General features: G+C 39.5%; 1 protein-coding gene across 1 annotated transcript; it reads left to right on the top strand.

The window, feature by feature from the left end:
- The first annotated feature begins 7,906 nt into the window (after nt 1–7,906).
- LOC149302657 (ribonuclease MRP subunit p24-like) lies at nt 7,907–14,883 on the top strand. The gene is made up of 5 exons (XM_089482297.1): nt 7,907–7,980; nt 9,527–9,633; nt 10,829–11,028; nt 13,449–13,654; nt 14,730–14,883. Exons 1-5 carry the CDS (start codon nt 7,907–7,909, stop codon nt 14,881–14,883), a joined length of 741 nt encoding a protein of 246 aa, XP_089338423.1.
- The last annotated feature ends 5,794 nt before the right edge of the window (nt 14,884–20,677 follow it).

Genomic DNA, 20,677 nt, shown 5'->3' on the forward strand with positions numbered 1-20,677 from the left:
GAAGAGGAAGGAGAAAAAAAAAAAGGGGGGAGGGGGGAAGATGGGCCAGTAATAACAGGAAAAGAGAGAAGAAAGAGAAGCGCGCGAGAGGGAGGGGCAAAGTCTAAGCCAGGAGGGGGCGGATAAGAGGACCGGACACAAACTCCAGCCAATAGAACCAGGTGGACCTGTAGCGCTCAGTCGCCCCAGTTGCCAAGAGATGCAATTCCTCAAAAATCCGTATCCGCTCCACGCAGGGCTACCCCAGTGCAAGGGGACCAGAGCCTTCGCCGCAGTCAGGAGGTGACGCAACACAGACTTCCGGAACCAACGCTCAGAGTAAGGCATATGGAGAAGGAGAAAGAATTCCGGGGTGAACGGGATGGACTTGTCTGTTAAGTGCTGTATCTGTGCATGGACAGAGGTCCAGTATGGGACAATGCGCGGACAGTACCACCACAAATGAAGGAGGGAGCCCGGGGTGGCAGCGCATCTCCAATACCTGTCGGGGACATCAGGGCGGTAAGTGGAAGTGATGCTCGGGGGCCTATACCAACGGGCTAACAGTTTGTAGGACACTTCCCGGTCCCCATTACTCCGAGAACAACCATGCGTGAGGAGGCATATTTTCTCCCATTGGTCAACTGAAAAGGTGGTCTGAAGCTCCAATTCCCAACTCCCCATGAAGGAAGGTGGAAGCGTATGAAAGGCCTCAAGGAGGAGGCCATACAACCTGGAAATGCCATGCCGCGGGAGTGAGGAAACCAGACAGAGGTCCTCAAACCGTGTGCAGCTGCGCAACATAGCATGCTTCCGGGGCTGAGAACGGAAAAAACTACACAGCTGAGCGTAACGGAACCTATCCAGTAGGGAAGGAGGCGAGCAGACAACCAATTGCGTTAAGGGCTTAAGACCACCCACGGACAGGAAGGATTGGATCGTCCAACCCACAGCAGGGCTGGAGGCCGGGAAGAGGTCGCCGCCCATCCCGGGGGGTAAATCAGGGTTGTCCTGAACTGAGGTCAATGGAGAGGGGATAGAAGAGAGCCTTGTCTTCCGCACGATCTGGTGCCAGACGTCGAGGGTGGCCCGGATGAAAGGGTGCAGCAGGGATAACCTACGAGCCGATGGAATCGAGAGCCAAGGTAAGCCCTTCATGGGGAGGCCAAGCAAGGCCGCCTCGGCAGAAACCCACTGCTTGTGAGCGGGGCTGTGGGACCACTCCAAGACCCGGAGCAGGTGGCAGGCCCTGTAGTAAGAGCGGGGGCAGGGCATAGCCAGGCCCCCTGCAGCCTTAGGGAGGATCAGGGTGGCAAAGCGAACTCGGGGGTTCCGCGAACCCCACACAAATCGCAGGAAGACAGTCCGTAGCGTATCAAAAAAGGAGGGAGGTATCGCAATAGGAAGGGTCTGGAAGAGATACAAAAGACGAGGCATAATGTTCATTTTGATCGTGTTAATCTGGCCAGTCCAGGAGATCGCCAAGTTCTTCCAGGAGAGCAAATCAGCCTGGAGTTGCGCCAGTAGAGGCGAAAAATTATAATGAAAAAGCTGGGAGAAATCAGGAGATAGCCAGGTCCCGAGATATTTTATTTTGGGGCTACGCCAGGCAAAGGGGAAAGAAGCCCTCAAGGAGAGCCTCCTCCTGAGGCAGATTAACATTAAGAATTTCCGATTTAGAGGCGTTGAGTTTGAAATTAGCGAGAGCGCCATACGCCGAGAACTCCCGAAGGAGAACGGGGAGGGTGAGTCGTGGACGGGTGATGACAAACAGAAGGTCGTCGGCGTATCCCAAAACCTTGTGATGTGCAGGCCCCAGCTGGAGCCCACAGATGTCAGAATGCATCCTGACGGCCTGGAGGAAGGGCTCGAGGGACAGCACGAAGAGTAGCGGGGATAGTGGGCAACCCTGACGAGTGCCATTACGAATAGCAAAGGGGTCTGAGAAAAAGCCGTTGACCTGGACACGAGCCAGATACCATTATTTTGATCATATCATCTTATTTACTATTAAAAAAAAACAAAAAACGGTAAAAAATTGAAAAAAAACACATTTTATGAATTTTATTTGAAAAATATTTTACTCACCTAAATAAGAAAGTAAAAAAACTAGCTAAATAGATTCTACTACTTGTCCTGAGTTTAGAAATACCCAATGTTTTTATGTTTTTTTGCTGTTATAGGGCAATAAGTACAAGCAGCGTTTTATGATTTCCAAACCTTTTTTAACAAATCCGGTCATTCTGCCTCCATCTCCTCTTTGGAATATCTTTGAAGCCGGTTAACTCAATTCAACCCATTCAAACCATATATTTTTGAAAACTAGACACCCCAGTGCTGTTATTTTAACCCTTTCCATGCACCAATTATACAACCACACTTTGTCAAACTTTGAAATAGTAATTTTTTTTTTCACACAAATTGTACTTTAGTTATAGATATACAGGTTCTGGTATATGTCACTGTCAAACAACACCCCAATGTGTGTTCAGGAACATCTCCTGAGTGCAGTGATATCCCACATGCATGGGTTTGTCGTGTTGTTTGAGATTTGAAATGCCACATTTGGGAAGTGCGCTTTTTTCTCCATTTCGGTCAGTCTGTACCTATGCCCTATCTTTGAGCTCGGCCACTCCAATTTACCCCATCAAGCAATTTTTTTTTTATATTAGACACCCCTTGGGTATTTGAAGTGCTTTTATTTTAACTCTTTCTATGTTGAGATTTTTGAGAAATTTTATCACTTGTTCAAAATAATAAACTTATATTATATTTTTTTTTACACATTTTGCTGGTACTGGATGGTTCCTCTGGTGACATCACTGCATAATTATTTTGATGTGGTGTAGGCCTACTACTTCAGTGTCTGGCTTAGTAGTAGGGATGCACCAAAATGAAAATTCTGGTCCGAAACATAAAATTCAGCAATGACCCCCCACCATAAAGAAAATCTCACACTTTTATTAAAAGTTAGTAACACATCAAAATTGGACAAAAAATTCAATAACAATATTATTATATAATATGCCTCAGTATATAATGATAACAGTAATGCTGTACCACCTTCAATGTCTGACACACTTTACAGTGCCACTTGGTATGTTGAGAACTTATTGGTTTATTCAGCAAGCTAATGTGTCATTGTGCTAAATTCATGGCTGTAATTTCCACTGGGCAAAAGGGAAGCTGTCCCAGGAACTGCAAGGTGAGGGACACTTTTAGTCACCAAGCCTTCTGAAAGTGGCCAAGAGCGACTTCTCCCTTCAGGACAATAAAATATCTGACAATTCGCTGCAATCCGTAGGCAATATCCCCAAGCAAAGTAAAGGGATATCGCTATCCAGTACCCAAATAACAAGGCAAGACTAGTCTTTAGGTACAACAAGAGGAGAACTGATTTATTTTAGACACAGATGGCTGGATATATCCAGCAAAACACACATTAACATATAACAAGACACTGGGATACAAACCACCCCCTTAATCTGCATCCCAGAGACAACAGGGGCAGTAAAGGGATTAACAATACAAAAGGAATAACTGGCACCACTAACTCTGGGAGATAAAGAACACAAATTATCTTTATTACATTATCTCTCAGACCTTAGTGTGCCGTGTGCAAACTTTTACAAAATAAGGCAATAATATACATTTTTATTAATAACGCAATAAAGAGTTTCATGTCACCGGATAACATTAACTGAGGGGCACAATCCGTGAAAATAGCGACGTCCTAGAGTCCAGCAAGGTCCCCGGACCCTAGGAACCGTCACAGGCATGATGTCAGCATTGGGCAGGAACCTTGATCTTGTCCAAGCTCCAAGAACGCTACTTATAACTCTGGATTATATTTTAGACCCATCATCAGATTCTAGTTTTTCTCAAACAATTTACACGGCATGCTAAAACCCGACAGAGTTTTCCTTTTATATTCAGTAGTTTTGCCTTTAATAGTTTCAAAACACCACATAATGTAAGCCTAATCATCAGAGGTGGAGATGAACAGCATTATTACAGGGACAGAATGAACGAAAATTATAATCTAAAACTTTCAAACGTTACAGTACCTTACAACCTATTTTCAGCGCACTTGAAAAAGCCCCAGTAGGGATAAAATGCTTCAGGCTGTGAGCATGAAAAGCCTGTAATTTAACTAATGTATGCCTCATGATGACAGAGGGCATGAAAAAAGGGTGGTGTTGTTATGCAAAGCCAAGAAAATGATGTGACAAACAATGGCTTTTAGAAGAAAATCATGTACAGAAGCCCACAGTGTTGGGGGGCAGAGAAACCTGAGCAACATATATCCTAGATTTATAGTAGCCAATCGATGTCAACGTTTTTTTATTATCAATAAATTGAATTGATTTGCTTGAATATAAGATAAGGCATTTTTCAGAGCAAATGCTCTGAAAAATACCCCTCGTTTTATAATCCGACCACAAATAGAGGTCAGATTTAAGACTATGCGCGCAGACAACCTCCGCTGCTGCCCGCCACTTCTACCGGAGCGCCAATGTGACATGACCTTCGGGTGCTCCACCAGCGGAAGTGCTGGGCAGCAGCAGAGGTTGTCTACATGCATTGCACAGACGTCCAATGGCTGCCTTCACTAGACACCAATTAGTCTGAAGCACAGGAGGCAAGTCTGGGGGGACAGAGTGGCATATAGGGGGTATAAGGCATATCAGGGGGGTATAAGGCATATCAGGGGACAGAGTGGCATATAGGGGACATAAGGCATATCAGGGGGTATAAGGCATTTCTGGGGGCAGAGTGGCAAGCCTGGTGTCAGATGTGCATAAATGGGGGGCAGGTTGGCAAATAAAAGGAAATAAAAACGGGAAATGCATTTTTCTCAATCATAGTTTTTATTAAATATGAAAAAATAGTTTACGTGTGAATTCATATTTACAACTAAAACTTTTCTAGTTATTAAAACCTAGCTTGTACCATTAACATATTGCTTTTATTATTATGTCATAGTAAAATAAAAAGGAGATTAGTGAAATGCCTTTGTGATAGAGACAAAAGTGTTATGTGCGCATAGTACAATGACACATGCAGGGGAACAGACAGTATGGCACAGCCAACCACCCCCTACCACCTGAAAAAAAAAGAATCAATACAATTAGGGCTGAAACAACTAATCGATAAAATTGATAATAATCTATAATGAAAATCGTTGCCAACAAATTTCATTAATTGAATCAATTTTATCGAATATAAGAAGAGCCTTTTTTTCAGAGCAAATGTTCAGTAAAATACCCCTTGTCTTATAATCCGACCTCAAATAGAGGTCGGATAATAACACTAAGAACCAGATCCCCCACAGAGCTGCAGGAGACCTGGATCCTCCTCTTTGGCAGCCAGCGAACGTCTGTGTGATGCGTGCAGACAACCTCTGCTACTACCCTTCACTTCTGCCGGGGCTTCTATGATGGAGCACCAGTGTGACATGACCTTCCGGTGCTCCACCATAGAACCCCCGGCGGAAGTACCGGCCAGCAGCAGCAGCAGAGGTTGTCTGCACGCATCGCACAGACGTCCACCAGCTGGCAGAGAGGAGGATCCATCGCAGCGCTGCAGGAGACCAGTATCCTCCTCTCTGGCAGCCGGTGGGCGTCTGTACGATGCGTGCAAATAACCTCCGCTACTGCCGGCACTTCCACTGGGGCTTCTATGATAGAGCACCAGCGTCACATGACCTTCTGGTCACCAAGGAGTCTGGAGCACTTGGGGGGGGGGGGCAGAGTGACATATCTGGGGGTATAAGTCATTTCACGAGGGTATACGGCATATCAAGGGCACAGTGGCATATCAGGGGGGCAGAGTGGCATATCTAGGGTATAAGGCATATCAGGTCACAGTGGCATATAGGGGGGTATAAGACAGGACAGAGTAGCATACCTGGGGGGCAGAGTGGCATATCTGGGGTGGGCAGAGTGGCAAATCTGGGGTGGGCAGAGTGGCAAATCTGGGGTGGGCAGAGTGGCAAATCTGGGGTGGGCAGAGTGGCAAATCTGGGGGTATAAGGCATATCAGGGGGTATAAGGCATATCAGGGGTCACAGTGGCATATCGGGGGATATAAGGCATATCTGGGGAGGGTGGAGTGGCATATCTGGGGGTATAAGGCATACGGGGGGGTATAAGCAGTGGTGTATTTTGGTTTTGTGCTGCCCTAGGCAAGACTAAACTTGGGCACCCTCTAATCTAAAATTGGCTGACCCCGTTAACCATAACTGCCCCTAAATTAACCCTAAAGACCCCATTAAACATAACTGCCCCTTAACACTAAAGACCCCATCAACCATAACTGCCCCTAAATTAACCCTAAAGACCCCATTAACCATAACTGCCCCTAACTTAACCCTAAACATCCCACTAACCATAATTAACCCCCACCTCTCCGAACTTTCAGCAGCCCAAATATAAATGTTATACTTACTGTTAGATGAGTTGCTGAGCAGTGTGGACGCTATAAGGAAAGGGGCCAATCATCAGTGTGACCGCAGGGATGCACTGGGAAGTAGTAACTGCTGTGAGTGACATTGAGTGAACCGAAGAATCGATTCATTTCAATGAACCAATTCACTTTACTGATCCGAACTTCCCATCACTAAAACACAGTTAGTTTCAATCGGATCCTGCGGCTCCGCCCACAAGAAATGGCGTGGACCCTCGCCATTGGCCGGAACACTTGCAGGGGGCGTTCAATAGGCGTTTGGGGTCGGCGTTTTTTGCCATCCCCCTGAAATGTGCTGCCCAAGGCTGTTGCCTTGTCTGCCTCGCAGCAGATACAGCGCTGGGTATAAGGCATATCTGGGGGGGAGCAGGTTGGGAAATAAAAACAAGAAATGCCTTTTTCTCAGTTCTTTTATTCTGCTGTTTGTTTTTAACATTGTTTGTTCATTAAATTACATTATTTTTTTATCTGATTATCCAAAAATACATACTTTTGTTGGTTGTTTTTTTTTAGATGTGGGCTCCTAAACAGTCCCAAATGAGACACAGGCTTCAGAAAATTAAGTTTTCAAATTTAAAGTTTGGGCATGTTTCCTTTTGACTCGTAACTTCAAAAAAAAAAAATACATGTTGATTTTTTTTCCAAGACACTGAAATTAATACATTTCATGGCATTTTGGTCATCTGAACTAGTTTGGAGAATGATGGTTAAGAAAAATTCTGAAAAAGTCTCAGGTTTTTGGGCACAAAACACCCTCAGTAAAGAAGAGGCTAATCTGATTTTGGAAATAAAAAAAATGGTCCTTTTTCAACTCGACTCGATTCAACGTGACCTGCGCAAAACACTGAAGTGCGTCTGTTACAAACAACTTTTACTTCTGCCTAGTTAATCAGCTTCTTGGCCATACGATAACCGCGTTGGGGTCACTCCCGCTATTATATGCACAAACGCTGAGCATTTCCCTTTAAATTATCATTTTCTCCCCCATCTAAATGCATCGAGAGTTTCTGAAGAATACACCCCTCTACATCCACCTGACCCAGTAGGTATGTCACCCTGTAACCTGTGGAATGTATATGTCCTGGGGAAGAAACGGTTAATGCAGACATAAGATAATTATGTATACAAATATACTGCAGTGCAAATTTAAAATGTAGTATTATCAGTTTAGCAGCCAGTGGAATATTCCCGATGATTGCCCCAATACAGTCACTATGGTAACGAGACTTTTTCTCGATAATCCCTCTTTATGCATAACGTCCTTGGACATGGAAGTCTGGTATATGGATAACGCCCATTTAACGAACAGCAGGAGCGGAACGATAGTCAACCTCGCAATACAGATTAGAAATGTGCGACATATCAAGTGACCTCACTAAGCTACCAGCGAATGGTTAGAATCAGGTCACGTGATAACAGTTAATATCCTTTTCCGGTTGCGCGCAGAACCGCCGTGACAATGGATACGGGGTTTCTACAGAAAGCTGCAATCGCTCTAAAGGACTCTTGCCCTGGGCTGTCCCGTCACTATCTGTAAGTATAGATAATGCTGTTCCGTTTCGGTATGATTTCGCTCTTTGTCATCGAACCGGGTTGTTTTTCCCCCCTGTGGACAATAAAGTTTTCGTTTGCTAATCCCGTCATGCATCGGCGTTTCCCTGAGAGAACGATTCTAATGTTAGCTTTTGGCGGGGAAATGACGTATAGCATGGTTGTTTATAGCACGTGCAGCAGTGGTTCAGAAGGTCCCGTAGTTAACTGTTTCGTTGCCTCTGCAGTTTTATTCACCTTTATTGTGTGCGTTTTTCACACAATCTTCTTTTTTTCGGAATTGTGTTTTAATAAAGCATGTGATGGACATAGACAGTGGATAGTGAAAAATTGTGTTTCATTAATATCAATTCAATTTTTGCCATTACATATTTTATAAGAAATACATTATATTTATTATGAAAAAATTACCCCTTTTTATTTACCCAGTATGTTTAGAAACATTAGTCCTCTAGGAGATGTTTCAATTATACTGTAACATGAGTTAACCCCTTGATAGCAAAGGCCATTTTTTTTTGCCCTAACAAACTATATATTTTTTGTTTCTTGGCTTTGGGAGAAGAATCATATTTATTTATATGAGGCATGATTTTGTATGGAAAAAATAACAATTTTACCTCCTATACATTGTACACAGCTAGTGCAAATGAGAAATAAAAAACAAAAGTATTTAAATCTAGATCAAGCGCAGTTCCCCATAACTAGCATACCTGGGAACTTCTTCATTCCGGCTACCCGGAGCCTTCCCTTGCGGGATGCGGCCAGGACTGCCCAGTGATGTCCTGCTGATGTCAGCGGGAAACACCCCACAGGGCATGTCAAGACCCCGCAACCCGGAGGATTAGGGTGTAGCACCAGAGAAGCGATGCTTCACCTGGAGATCTCCAGGTCAAACCCATAGAGTTCCCATAGAGATCTCATATGGGGTGTTTTTAGACCCCAGAAATATCTTTTGAAACAAGGGAAACCCTTGTGATGTCATAATGGCATCACTAGGGGGATTTCCTTTTTGTAAAAGGGGAAAACTTCAGTTTCTCTCTTTTTTTGAGAATGCTGCAAGCTGCTGTGATGATTCATCCCCTGCAGCAGCGGGGAAACCTGCTAGGACGCCTTTGGAATACCCAAATGGAAGTTTAAATCTCCTGAATGTGACAGCGTTCGCTGGGGCTATACATTTTGCCGACTGACAGTCTGATCTCTTGTGCGCTGGCAGGGATTTAGTCCTGGCAATGCTTAAAGCGTTGGGATGTAACGGTACGTCATCCGGTGTCAATTGCTAGAATTTGGTGATGTAATATTATGCCCATCAACGTGAAAAGGTTAAATATTTGGTAATGTCTTCATAGCCATGGTGCATATAAAAAGTGTTTCAAACAGTGTCAAATTTAATTATATTATACAATTTAAAATGCAATTTCCATTTTTAAACCGAATACATACACATATTCAGGTACACTAGGTGATGTGCATAAGTATGTTGTCGATTAAGCCATGTGTTGTTAACATCCCTTGTATTTTTTTTTTTCAGGTCTATCTGGAGTTCAACAAGTAAGTGGCACAAGGCTGTCCGGGCAAATGCCCATGCAATTATAGAAAACACGGTTGTTTTATTAGCATACTTGGGAAGTTCCCACAGTAGGTTACCTGGAGCTCTCCCTCTCCTGTGCGTAGCGACTTGAAGTGGCGGGGCTAAAGCCAGCCGGTTTTTCGTGAGCGAGGATTGAGGGGGGCTGGATGGCTTGTCCCTGCCTCTGCCCGGAGTAAGAACAAACTGACCTAGGGAAGCAGGGCTTAACCCTGTTTATAGGGCAACCCCAGTTCCCCCTTAACACTCTCTGCATCCATTTTGCATTATGATGGTTGCGTGGATATATGTATGTTTGTGAATCATATACTATTCGTGTTTTGCTCCATATGTGGTGTTTTTGAGCCATACGTCAAAGCGTTGCTTTGTCAGGCAAGCAAAATAAAGCTAAATTCACATTTTACAATGCCCCCGAAACAACACTTTCTAAAGTCGTTGCGATACATGTTTTGTTTGTTTTATTTTTATCCCAGGAGTATCTGTTAACAATAAATAATTTGCATATTAATTGTCTAATAGCTTTTCCCTTGCTATGGGGAAATGGAACCACTAGAGGGAGACAGTCGCATGGCAATTTATAAAGCGATCATAGATCAAACAAAATTATACTGCATAAAAAATGGGCAGACTGCATGGTTCTTCTCTTAAATTCTGTGTCTATTGTAATCATGTTACATATATATCGGAATGCCTCCTATTTCACACAGACACTGGTTTGGGTGAAGCAGCAGCATTTGCTTTATGAAACAAGAATTTGCCCATTTTTTCTGATGTAGAGACACAGACAATCATCAGTCCTTGTCCAAGATTCAAGATGGCAATATCCATATGATCTTATGCTTATATTCCCTCACCACTTCTACCACAGATAATGCCATGTGTGTGAAAACTATTTCTTTCCATTTAAAATGTAAAAGCTGTTACCACCAATCTTTAAACCGCAGTTGACAAAGCACTACGTTTCACATACCTTGAAGGGGATTGATTATGGTGCTCCAAGCCCAAATGTCTGTAAGTGATGGAAATTAGCTCTTGCAAACACTAGTGCTGCCCCATACCTCTGGAACTCACTTTCAACTAACCTCCAGCCTTCACCCTTCTTCCCAATGCTGCCCCTAATATATTCAATTCTATTATCACGGCCCGGGGTTCTGCAACCAAGTGTTATTTGCATTTTTATACAGCTATACTATTCTTTTCAGCACTTCTGTAATTTAAACCCTTTTTTATATTTTTTTTTTGCAGAAGTGAAAAAAACTACTGGATCAATATGCGCGTTCTGTTTCCAAATGTTAACGCCTGACAACCGCAAAGTGCGCCTCAGGCCGAAAATGAAAATAACTCCAGACATTGAAAGGATTTTGCGGAAAGAATCAAAGAACTATAGACTCGATCTGAAGCAAACAAAACTTCTCCGAAAATACAAACTCGCAAAGAGTATCGTGGTAAGGGTTATGGTCCAATTAAATGATGACGTACGTATGGTGCATATAGTTAATGTTCCATGTTATTTCAATTCATGAAATTATTCGTCGCTCAGTGTCCCCTGCTGCTCGTTAAATACCCAACTTTATTTTTTCTTAACTAAATATATTGGTGTATTTAAAACATTGGTTAACATTAGTTTTGTACACAAAGAAAGCCACAAAATCAACATGTATAAAATTGTTCTTCCAAAGTAAATACATTTTTATTTATTATCTTAATAATAAAATGGAAATCTCAAGGAAAACATGAACGATTTTAAACCGGCTTGGTGCACTTGTGCTAATCATTTGTGTACTTAGCATTTGTTTCTAAAGGGGTTAAATTAGAACGAGCACTTTAGGTGGAAATAATATAAGTGGAGCATTAACCATAGCATGTTTTACTTAAAACACAAATACGACAGATTATATCACTAGGTTTTGCACACTAGATCAGTTTTCATTAAAGTGACAAGAATCAATGGGATCAATAGGACCCCCTGCGTATTTCAAACACAGTGTTCAAGGGTGTCTGTGTCCGGAGGGAAGCTTTGGTTATACAAAATCCTCTCATTACCAACGTGTATGACGCTCGCAGCTGACATGACCTTTACTTTGTGTAGTGATGATACATTAGGGAAAAGCATTTCTTTCACTTGCGTAAGTGTTCTGACTTTTGACCAGAGAAAGCTCTTCAAAAACTGTATAAAAATAATATTCTTCATAATTTGGCTGAAAAGGCACATCCTGGTTTGCAGGTCCCACACATCTGATGGAACTCTCATTAACGTTTTCACATATTACTGAATGCGCCATGTTTCTGTTGATCATTTTTGGTTTGAAAACAATGGGATATTTCTGCTGATTGTTCCTCATTTGACACGTACCCAAATTTATAAATATGGACAAATGTCTCCATCTGCATTCACAGCAAGCAGTGCTGTGCCAGGATTAACCATCATTAACCAGTAGGAAGACCCTGCTTCTTTAGGTTTTTCAAGGAACTTGTTGCCCTTAACTAGGAAGTATTGCTCCACTATGACTATGACTATGAACATGGTTACTGAAGATCTACATCTGGCTGCCCTTTGGTCCTTTTATTTGGTTGGTGGGGTAAAAGAACAGCAACATTTAATAGTTAAAATTGAGTATTACTGAGTTTCCTGTGCATGTAGTTCCAACCCAAGTAAGCTTCTCTTTCAAGAGATATTTACGCTGACCACGCATACTATATAAAGAATAAAGAAAGTTATTTAACTTTTTAATTTAGGGCCAGACTGGACATTAAAATCAGTTATGACACTTTTAAGTCCAGTTTCTAATAAATAACATAAATAGCATGCTATACTTACACTTTTGCAGCGTGGAGCTGAAGACTACACTCCACACACTAAGCAATGGAGTCTGCCAGGTGGGCACCAGTAGAGCTAGGTTAATACAATTACGCGAATGGTGCCATTTGGCACAGGCCTACCGTGTATTTTCAGGGATGCCCAATGGCCAGTCTGGGCCTGCTTCTTCAAAGTTTGGGTTTTGTTACTCTACCAGCAGCTAAGTTTGTGGGAAAACACTTGTCTTGATTTGCTAGCATTTCCCATGACAAACTGTTTTGTTTTTTCTCAGAACGGTAAGGCATCGTGGTTATTTTGTACGATTTTGCACCCTCGCTGTACTTATGCATTGCTGAGCGAATGTGAATTGACTCCGTTCAATCTATTATGAAACCAGTGTGTGGGCATTGATCGCACAGCACTGTGAATGGATGAGAATTGCGCTTCCCTTATATTGACAAACCAGTCTGTCGCCTCACCAACATTATATAAAACACTGGCTTTACGTGTCTGTTTATTAGACCGATCTGTATACTGCATCACTCTTCATGCCTCATGGCTACTTTCACATCGGTAGGAGGGATTTCTAATTCTTTTACTTTACCACTTTTCTCATTTGTTTTAGAAGCAATTTGTTTAATGAATTAGTTTTTTTTTGTTTGTTTGTTTTTTTTACCTTGGTTTTAAAAAGCTGGATATTTCTTTGTGTTAGACATTGCATTTTAGACTTCTAATGTTTCCTTTCTCTGAAATTATTTTAAACATCCATTCAAGTTGTAGAGAGAAAAAAAAGATTTTTAATGAGATTTTAAATATCTATCTTGGAAATTCTAAAATCAGGATGAGCTACTGGTTCTTTGTTTTGCTGCATTTACTGACACATACCAGAATATTCAAATAGAAGCACTTCTTCTAACCTAAGCTCGATGTGCGCATTAACTTTAACTTATGACAGGCCTTAAAATGTCTTTATGTTCCGCATTATTCAGATGTATCAGCTGTAGACATGATGTATGGCAGAATTTGGCTTTTTTGATAAATTTGATCATTTATTTTTTTATCCCTCAGGTAGTTACGTGCAATACATGCAAAATGATTTCAAAGTTTCCCGGAGAGACCCGAAATTCTCTTGCTAACAGCCCTGGCACGCCCAGGATTAAGCGTGGTTGTGCAACTCCAGATCTGAGAACTCCCGGTTCTGTTAGGAAAGTTAACCTGTCCTACAGTGAAGAGAAACTCAGCTCTAAAGGCAGAAGTCCTGTAATAACACCCAGGTAAGATTAAAAAAATAAAGAAATAAACCTCACCTTGGTTTGTTGAGGTGGAGGTTTTCATCTTCATCTAGAGCAGTGCCGTTGGGGATATCTTGGATGGGTTGATCTTTGATGTGCTTTCCGTATTTTTCATGTAAAATATACTGGTTATTTGTAATCAATTACCCAGTCTTAAAATAAATGTATCTTCTTTTTTTTGCAGCTAGTCCTAAGCTTTAAAAGTGGCTGCTTTGATCAAAGGTTACCTTTTTAGTACTATGGAATCTGGAAAATGTAATATTCGTCACGTAAACCTTCAGGACCTCAGAGGTTTCTTTTTCAAATTAAACGGGAAGGAGTGAGGAGTCTTAAAATGCAATTCTTATATTTAAGAAGAGACCTTTTGAGGTTCTGAATGCTTATGTAACTTTACATATTTTCCTTTCTTGATCCAATAAAAGGTATCCGCTTCCACTACAGACTCTGTCTTCTCTTGGGTACAGCTGTATCCATTTTCCTGTTTAGAAATAAGACTGACAATGGGTCCATTCTACTAAATAATGGGGAGTGATTTACCAAACGTATATAAATGCTGTCGTATGAAGCCACGTTAAAATTTAGTTGGTTTTCAGAATGTATTAAAATAATTATTTGGTAGTGAGTTTCTACATTTAAATAGTATCCTGTTTTTCACAAATATATACCATTAATGCATTAATACTGCATGTTTAATCTCTGATTTTGATGTTTTGATCTGATTTAGATTTTTTGGTTACAGAAATATTGTTGTCCTTTGCAATCCGCTAAAAAAAAAATCAAACAACACTTTTAAGCCATTTAATTGCTAATGCCCTGTTTATGTCCTCGCTATTTTGGCACAAGCAAAAAATCTCTAAAAACCCTAATAAATCCAGAGTTGCTTTAGTTCCTCATGCAGTAGCCATCATAGAGTTTTAACAGCTATACGTACAGTATAAGGAAGATTTGTGCCTACGTTTAGGTTGGAAATTAAAATCATACTCTTACATATTAAACCTTTTCAATGATGTTTTATTAGTGGCTAGATTAGGTTAACATTTTTTTCTTTACTTTGTAGGTCCTGCGCATCTGCACAGTCATCGCCAGCCACTGTGTTAAAATCGGCCAAGAAGGGTAAATTTAAATTCTCCAGATTAAAAATGCTCCTAAACCAAGAAACAAAAGAAACACCAAAGCACGGAGGCTTGCAGAACTTCCTCTCCTCGCTTTGATAACTATTAATGGAGTGATTTTAACATCATGGTATATTTAGTATTATTTTGAGCAAATATAATTATGCAGACAATGTATTGCTTCTCAATAGAGTGTTGAAATATACAATTTGTATTATGAGTTAAACATGCTTGTGGTATGATTGACTTATTATGAACATTACATTTGATTGCATAGTTAGAGGTCCTTTTTAGTGAAATACTTTATAATATAGTATATGATGCACATTATTTTAACCAACATACTACTAAATCCAAATAGGAGATTAAAGCTTTCACCGGCAAGATGTTTTGGTTTTCATTACATTTGGGAGATACAAATATTATTTTTACTTTGCCCATGTGGGGCAAAAATGTGCACAATTAATTCCTAGACAGTCTCAAGTTCAACTCTGTCCTCACTCCACTTCCTCCTGATACATAATAATCCATTTTATTTCATAAATCTATTGAAGGAATATTCGTGGCGGCTGGAAGCTGGTTGCTCAGATGCTATACGTGGAATGCCTCATGTCCACCAACAAAGTCAGCAATCCTTGAGGCTAAATCGTTATTTAAAACTAAATTTTTATTTTATTTGAAACCATAGTCCCACAAATTAAAATACAAAGTATATGAAAGATGTATGTAAACGTCAGATAAGCTTGCCGTTATAACAAATAAGGGAATTGCTTGACACATTTCACACTTACTATGCTTTATTGGAAGTTGGTTTCTCCCCAGAGACATATACTTAATGATTTTAATTTAACGTATAATTACTTTAAGTCCTCCTGCGCAAAGTTTCCACGCCCCAACATAGTGAATTTCACAATGGGCATACTGCATTGGAACTCAAGATTAACTAGTCACAAACAGATCAAATCGCAATGGGAATGGCCAACGCCGAGGAGGATAAAGAGACCTTTTAGCTAATTGCCAATATATGTTGCATATGATACACACACAACTTGTTTGCGCTTCCTCCTGATGCTTGAAGAGGCTGAATCGTGCATATCATATCAACAAGGATGACCTCGGTAATGAGATGGTTTTAGAAAGTAATGTGTGTTTAGTAAAACCTAATTAATTAAACTTGGAATCAAATAAGATTAGTCTCAAATAGATTAATCACATAAATAAGAGAAGCTTCAGAAGAATTCATTAATAATTAGGGGTTACACACATTTTTAATCATTTAATGTGCAGTCACTTTATGCACATGTAATTTACAAATAAATATATATATATATATATATTATGGGAGCCACAGATAAGACTCTTGAATCATAGGAAACAATTGTCATTCCTAAAACAGTAATGACGCACATTTGAGCTAAACAGATAAGGAATACTGAACGGCCCTTCTCATAAAATAAAGTCAGTGAATAGCTTTGACGGTTTCACAATCCTCAATGTATGCGAGTATCCTATTTGTGGCTGTATCTGTTCCTCCCAATCACATCTCCTCATGCCGTAATAAAGTTTGGCGAGAGGCACCTTTTGTGAGTTCCAGCCAAGACCAGAAACAAGTTGGTCACACATTCTCCAAGTATATTCTATTAAAGTGCCACAAGGACACTGAAGTTTCAAAGTTAAGTTTCTCCAAAAGCATTCATGCATCAAACTAAATATTCCAGGCTAATAATGCAAACATTATAAACCTCAACACCTTTACAAAGTGTTGCAAACTTACAAAGAAGAAAGATTACTTGTGTTACATAACTGAGCTACATTATGGCAGAGAGCCAAACTGACCCATCTTTTTTTACTCCTCCTAACTAAAAGCTTATACTTCATATCAGCATCATTTTACAGGAATTTCTAATCACACTATTTTTTTTCTCAAGACATAACACGTTTCCATTGTTCACGATGGTGCTTGATTACATTGTTCATACAGCCCCCCTAAAATATTTGAAATCATTTTAAAACCAATTAACATGCACTTTACCTAATTGTGTTGCATTCGTGTGTTGAAAGTAACATTATAAATATTGTTCTGTATTGTCATCTGTGTTGCTGTTCAGTTATAAGAGAGATGTCTGATCTGCATAACCAGGGCATTAACATAATGGTGGTTTCCATAGCACATTGTACCCAGCGCTACTTTAATGTATTTAATAGCTCAGGTTTAATTTTTTGGGTCCCTCTTGCAACTCTGCAGAATCCTCCTTATGCATTTGCCTCTTTCCATGCCACTAAGCTCCTAAACCGACAGCCAGATCCAGCATTGGTTCGAGTTAGAGGTCGATGGATACACACAAGCACTTCCATTGACAGGGCAGGGTTTTCTTTACAGGCTGTAGAAACCATATTATAGTACTTAGAAAGTACTTTAATATGCATTTTTTTATCTTGCAAAAAAGATATGCAAAATAAACAAACCCACAATCAATATGATCAACAGGCATGTAACTATGACAGAAGGAACCAGCAATGAGGTTACTAGAAACACAAGCTAAGGGGAAAGAAGATCAATATTATTTTGACATTCATGTACAAGCCTTGGGAGTGATTTTAGGAGTGTAGTGTTAAAAAGGGGGCCCAAAATGTAGAAACTATATTGTAAAGAATCTCAGCATAGATTGCAATAGTGCAGTTTTTAGAAATTCTTCCAGGTAAAAGTTTTCCTTAGTCTTGCAGTCACATCCGTTGAAAACCTGAATGCCTCTACTGCTAAGGATGCTTATTGGTGTTTATATCGGAAAGAATTTTACAATAACGGCTAAATTAAAGCAGAAGAATTGCCTGACATTCAACTATAAAAAATTACATTTTAACAAATCATACATTTTTATTAAAACATTTGTTTCTGAAAATGTGTTCCTTTAGACACTAGGAAATAAGGAAAACATGAGGTGACTAGTGTGTCTTTATCTCCATAGCATAAGAATTGATCTAGCACATAGTTCTGTACAGAAGTTACCTGAATAAAACATTACGTTTATCAATACAAAATATGTAACATCACTATTCTTTGCCCAGTAAGAACTTGGTGAACTTCATTCTATTTTCCAGTTATCAAAAGTTATTTAATAATAGGGCCACAAGCAGATTATTTCAAGTGATGTTTATTTGGTAGACGCAGCCATGCACATTGACAGAAAATATACAAATTATACATTTTCCAAAATGGCTGCCAAATTTGTAGCCCCTTTCAGCAGCATATGACACGTTAGTTAAAAACTGGAGGCTAGTCAGTCACATTATAATAGGGCACTTTTAATGAAATGGTGTTCGGTTTTAAAATGACATTAACAATATTGTATTTTTATAACAGAGTGGGGCATTATTCTAAAATACAATGGCAAAACACAGTTCTCAATTGCTGAAAATTAAATACAATACCATATCTAAAAGAGGTTATCATAGAAAAGATCATAAGCAGAATTAACAAATTTCAATTCTGCTTATGATAAGCATACATTATGGATATCCCACAAAGTATGAAATGCTACTAACTCTTGGTTAGAGGAAGCCACTGGATTATGCCCCATTTTCATAGGTGCTGATATTATCAGGGAAAGCCCAGAGCCTTGTAAGCTTCAATGAATCCCGTCAATATTTAGTGTGTATGACAACTTATTTTATTTAAAAAAAAATGATATGCTAGGCAATGTTTATTGTGAGTGACGCCTGCACAGTGCTTGAGGACAGAAAACTGTTAAATTAATTTTGCATTAATCTCTGCTTCCCTGAGATAACATTTAACTCAAATCTTTCCAAAACAATTACTCTGATCGGTAAACAAAAAGCACAAATCATACATTTTATATAATGAATATAACAATGCCAAAAGGTGACAATTCTCATACTGAAAGTGGACAGAGAATACCAGATGAACCAGGTAAGAAAGCCTGTTGATTATTTACCATTGTCTGCAAAACGCATATATTGTGTTGGTTTGTAGAACATAACTGAGAACAAACCTAAAGACTGGATTCACCTGGCCTGTTCTTGCCAATATTATTACAAGAGGTAGCTTATTCCTTAGTTTCCATATTATTATTATTATTATTATTATTATTTTTTAAAGCCTTCTTGCAATGGAGACTTCTAATCGATTACACACCAACTTTTTTACCAAAGAGGCCAAGAACATCCTTCATCTTTTAGCTGAAACGATAATTTATTATTTATTATAGAATGTATAAAAAAAACATAAGTATGTTTGAGTAATATAGATGTGTAGTCGAAAAACCAGAGGCTTTAACTAACCAGCTTCACTAATTATAAAATGGGGCCAACCTAAGTAATCTTCACCGTAGAGAAAGGCCAAGATGGCCCTGCATAACAAAGTGAAGGTGGATCTTTCTTGAGGACATCTCCCTGATTCTGCTATGCATTATACAGGGGCAGCTTAACCTTTCTTGAAGGAGAAGACCTCCTGGGTTGGCAGATAACCATCAATGAGAATAATGTTCAACATTCCTCCAGGCTAATGGATTAGTTAATTAACTCATAGTTTTGGTCTTCATCCCACTCTTTGATCAGGCTATGCAGTCCTTTTTTGTCAATCACTAGAATGCAGTAACTTTTCACAAGTTTTATATTTGAGTTGGACTGAACACAAGTGTTTGGATGAAAAGGGCAAGACCAGCACCAGGATGCAATCTGCTAGACTCAATTCTTAGCTGAAGCTGATTGTCATTGGTTTAAAACCCATTAATACCAAAGGCCTGATGCATACAACTTTTCAACTATTCAAATTCAGTGCCCTCTCTATCTGTTGCCAAGAGAAAGCCTACATTTCTACAGCTTCATAAATTGGGGCATAGCGTGGTATTATGTAAACATCGTTAAAACAGCCTAGCATAACACCAAAAGTAGAATTTCTCTCAATTACCTGGAAATGTTCAAAGAAACATGTATAAAACACAAATTACATTTAATCAGACAAGTTTAAATCAATACATTTTAACCTGAAAGAATGGCAGAACCCACACGGGCATTTGGCAAGATTTTTGTAGTTGTCTGTGTGGCCATTATGAATTATTTTTCTTAAGAATATCATTGACGCAAGATCTTAAATATTTCTTTAAGTATCATTATAAACTATTTGTAGATGATATTAGCATTGTTGCTCGAAAAAGTCATCAGGAATGTCTACTGTTATGTAGGACCTACATGGTTAACTCCGCCTGGTTGTTATACCGTTTGTCACTATATACGGACTAAAAGTCGTTATGATTGTGCCACTTTTACAGCATCGCTATTTTCATATGATTTCATCATTTCTTCTATAGTGGTCTCATCTTTGTGTAAACACTGTCTTCTTTGTAAACCTACAGGGTTAAGACTGCATCTACATTCAGTGATAATGAAAACAGCAAATATGTACAGCAATAATAATAAACAAAATACAACGCATACAAGTACTTTAAAAGATTTTTTTTTTGTAATATTTGTACATTTTTGTAAGTTATCAAACCCTAAGAAAAATGTTACATTGCCATTTCATATTTGTTGATATCAACAAAACCTATGACAGCCATCACTTTACTTGCATCCTACTTGAGATGGCATCTTTTCAAAGAAAATGCTCTGGCTATCCAGAGAGAGATATATGCAGCTAACACTTTAAATACAAACCTTAGATTTACAGTGAATACAAATGTATCATTCACAGATTGAACTACAATGTACAAAGTTATCAACTATTAGTGAAATAGTTAAATAGTGAAATTATCACAGATACAGTTAAATATCCAGAGCAAACAAACTGGCTTAACCCCATCATTAAGGCTTGAAGCCTTTAACTACAATGGGAATAAGATAAACCAAACATGTTAGACATGGTTTATTTTTTATA

Source organism: Sceloporus occidentalis, unplaced genomic scaffold (assembly GCF_023333645.1).
Source record: "Sceloporus occidentalis isolate IW3139 unplaced genomic scaffold, rSceOcc1.0.p SCAF_18, whole genome shotgun sequence".
NCBI lineage: Eukaryota > Metazoa > Chordata > Lepidosauria > Squamata > Phrynosomatidae > Sceloporus > Sceloporus occidentalis.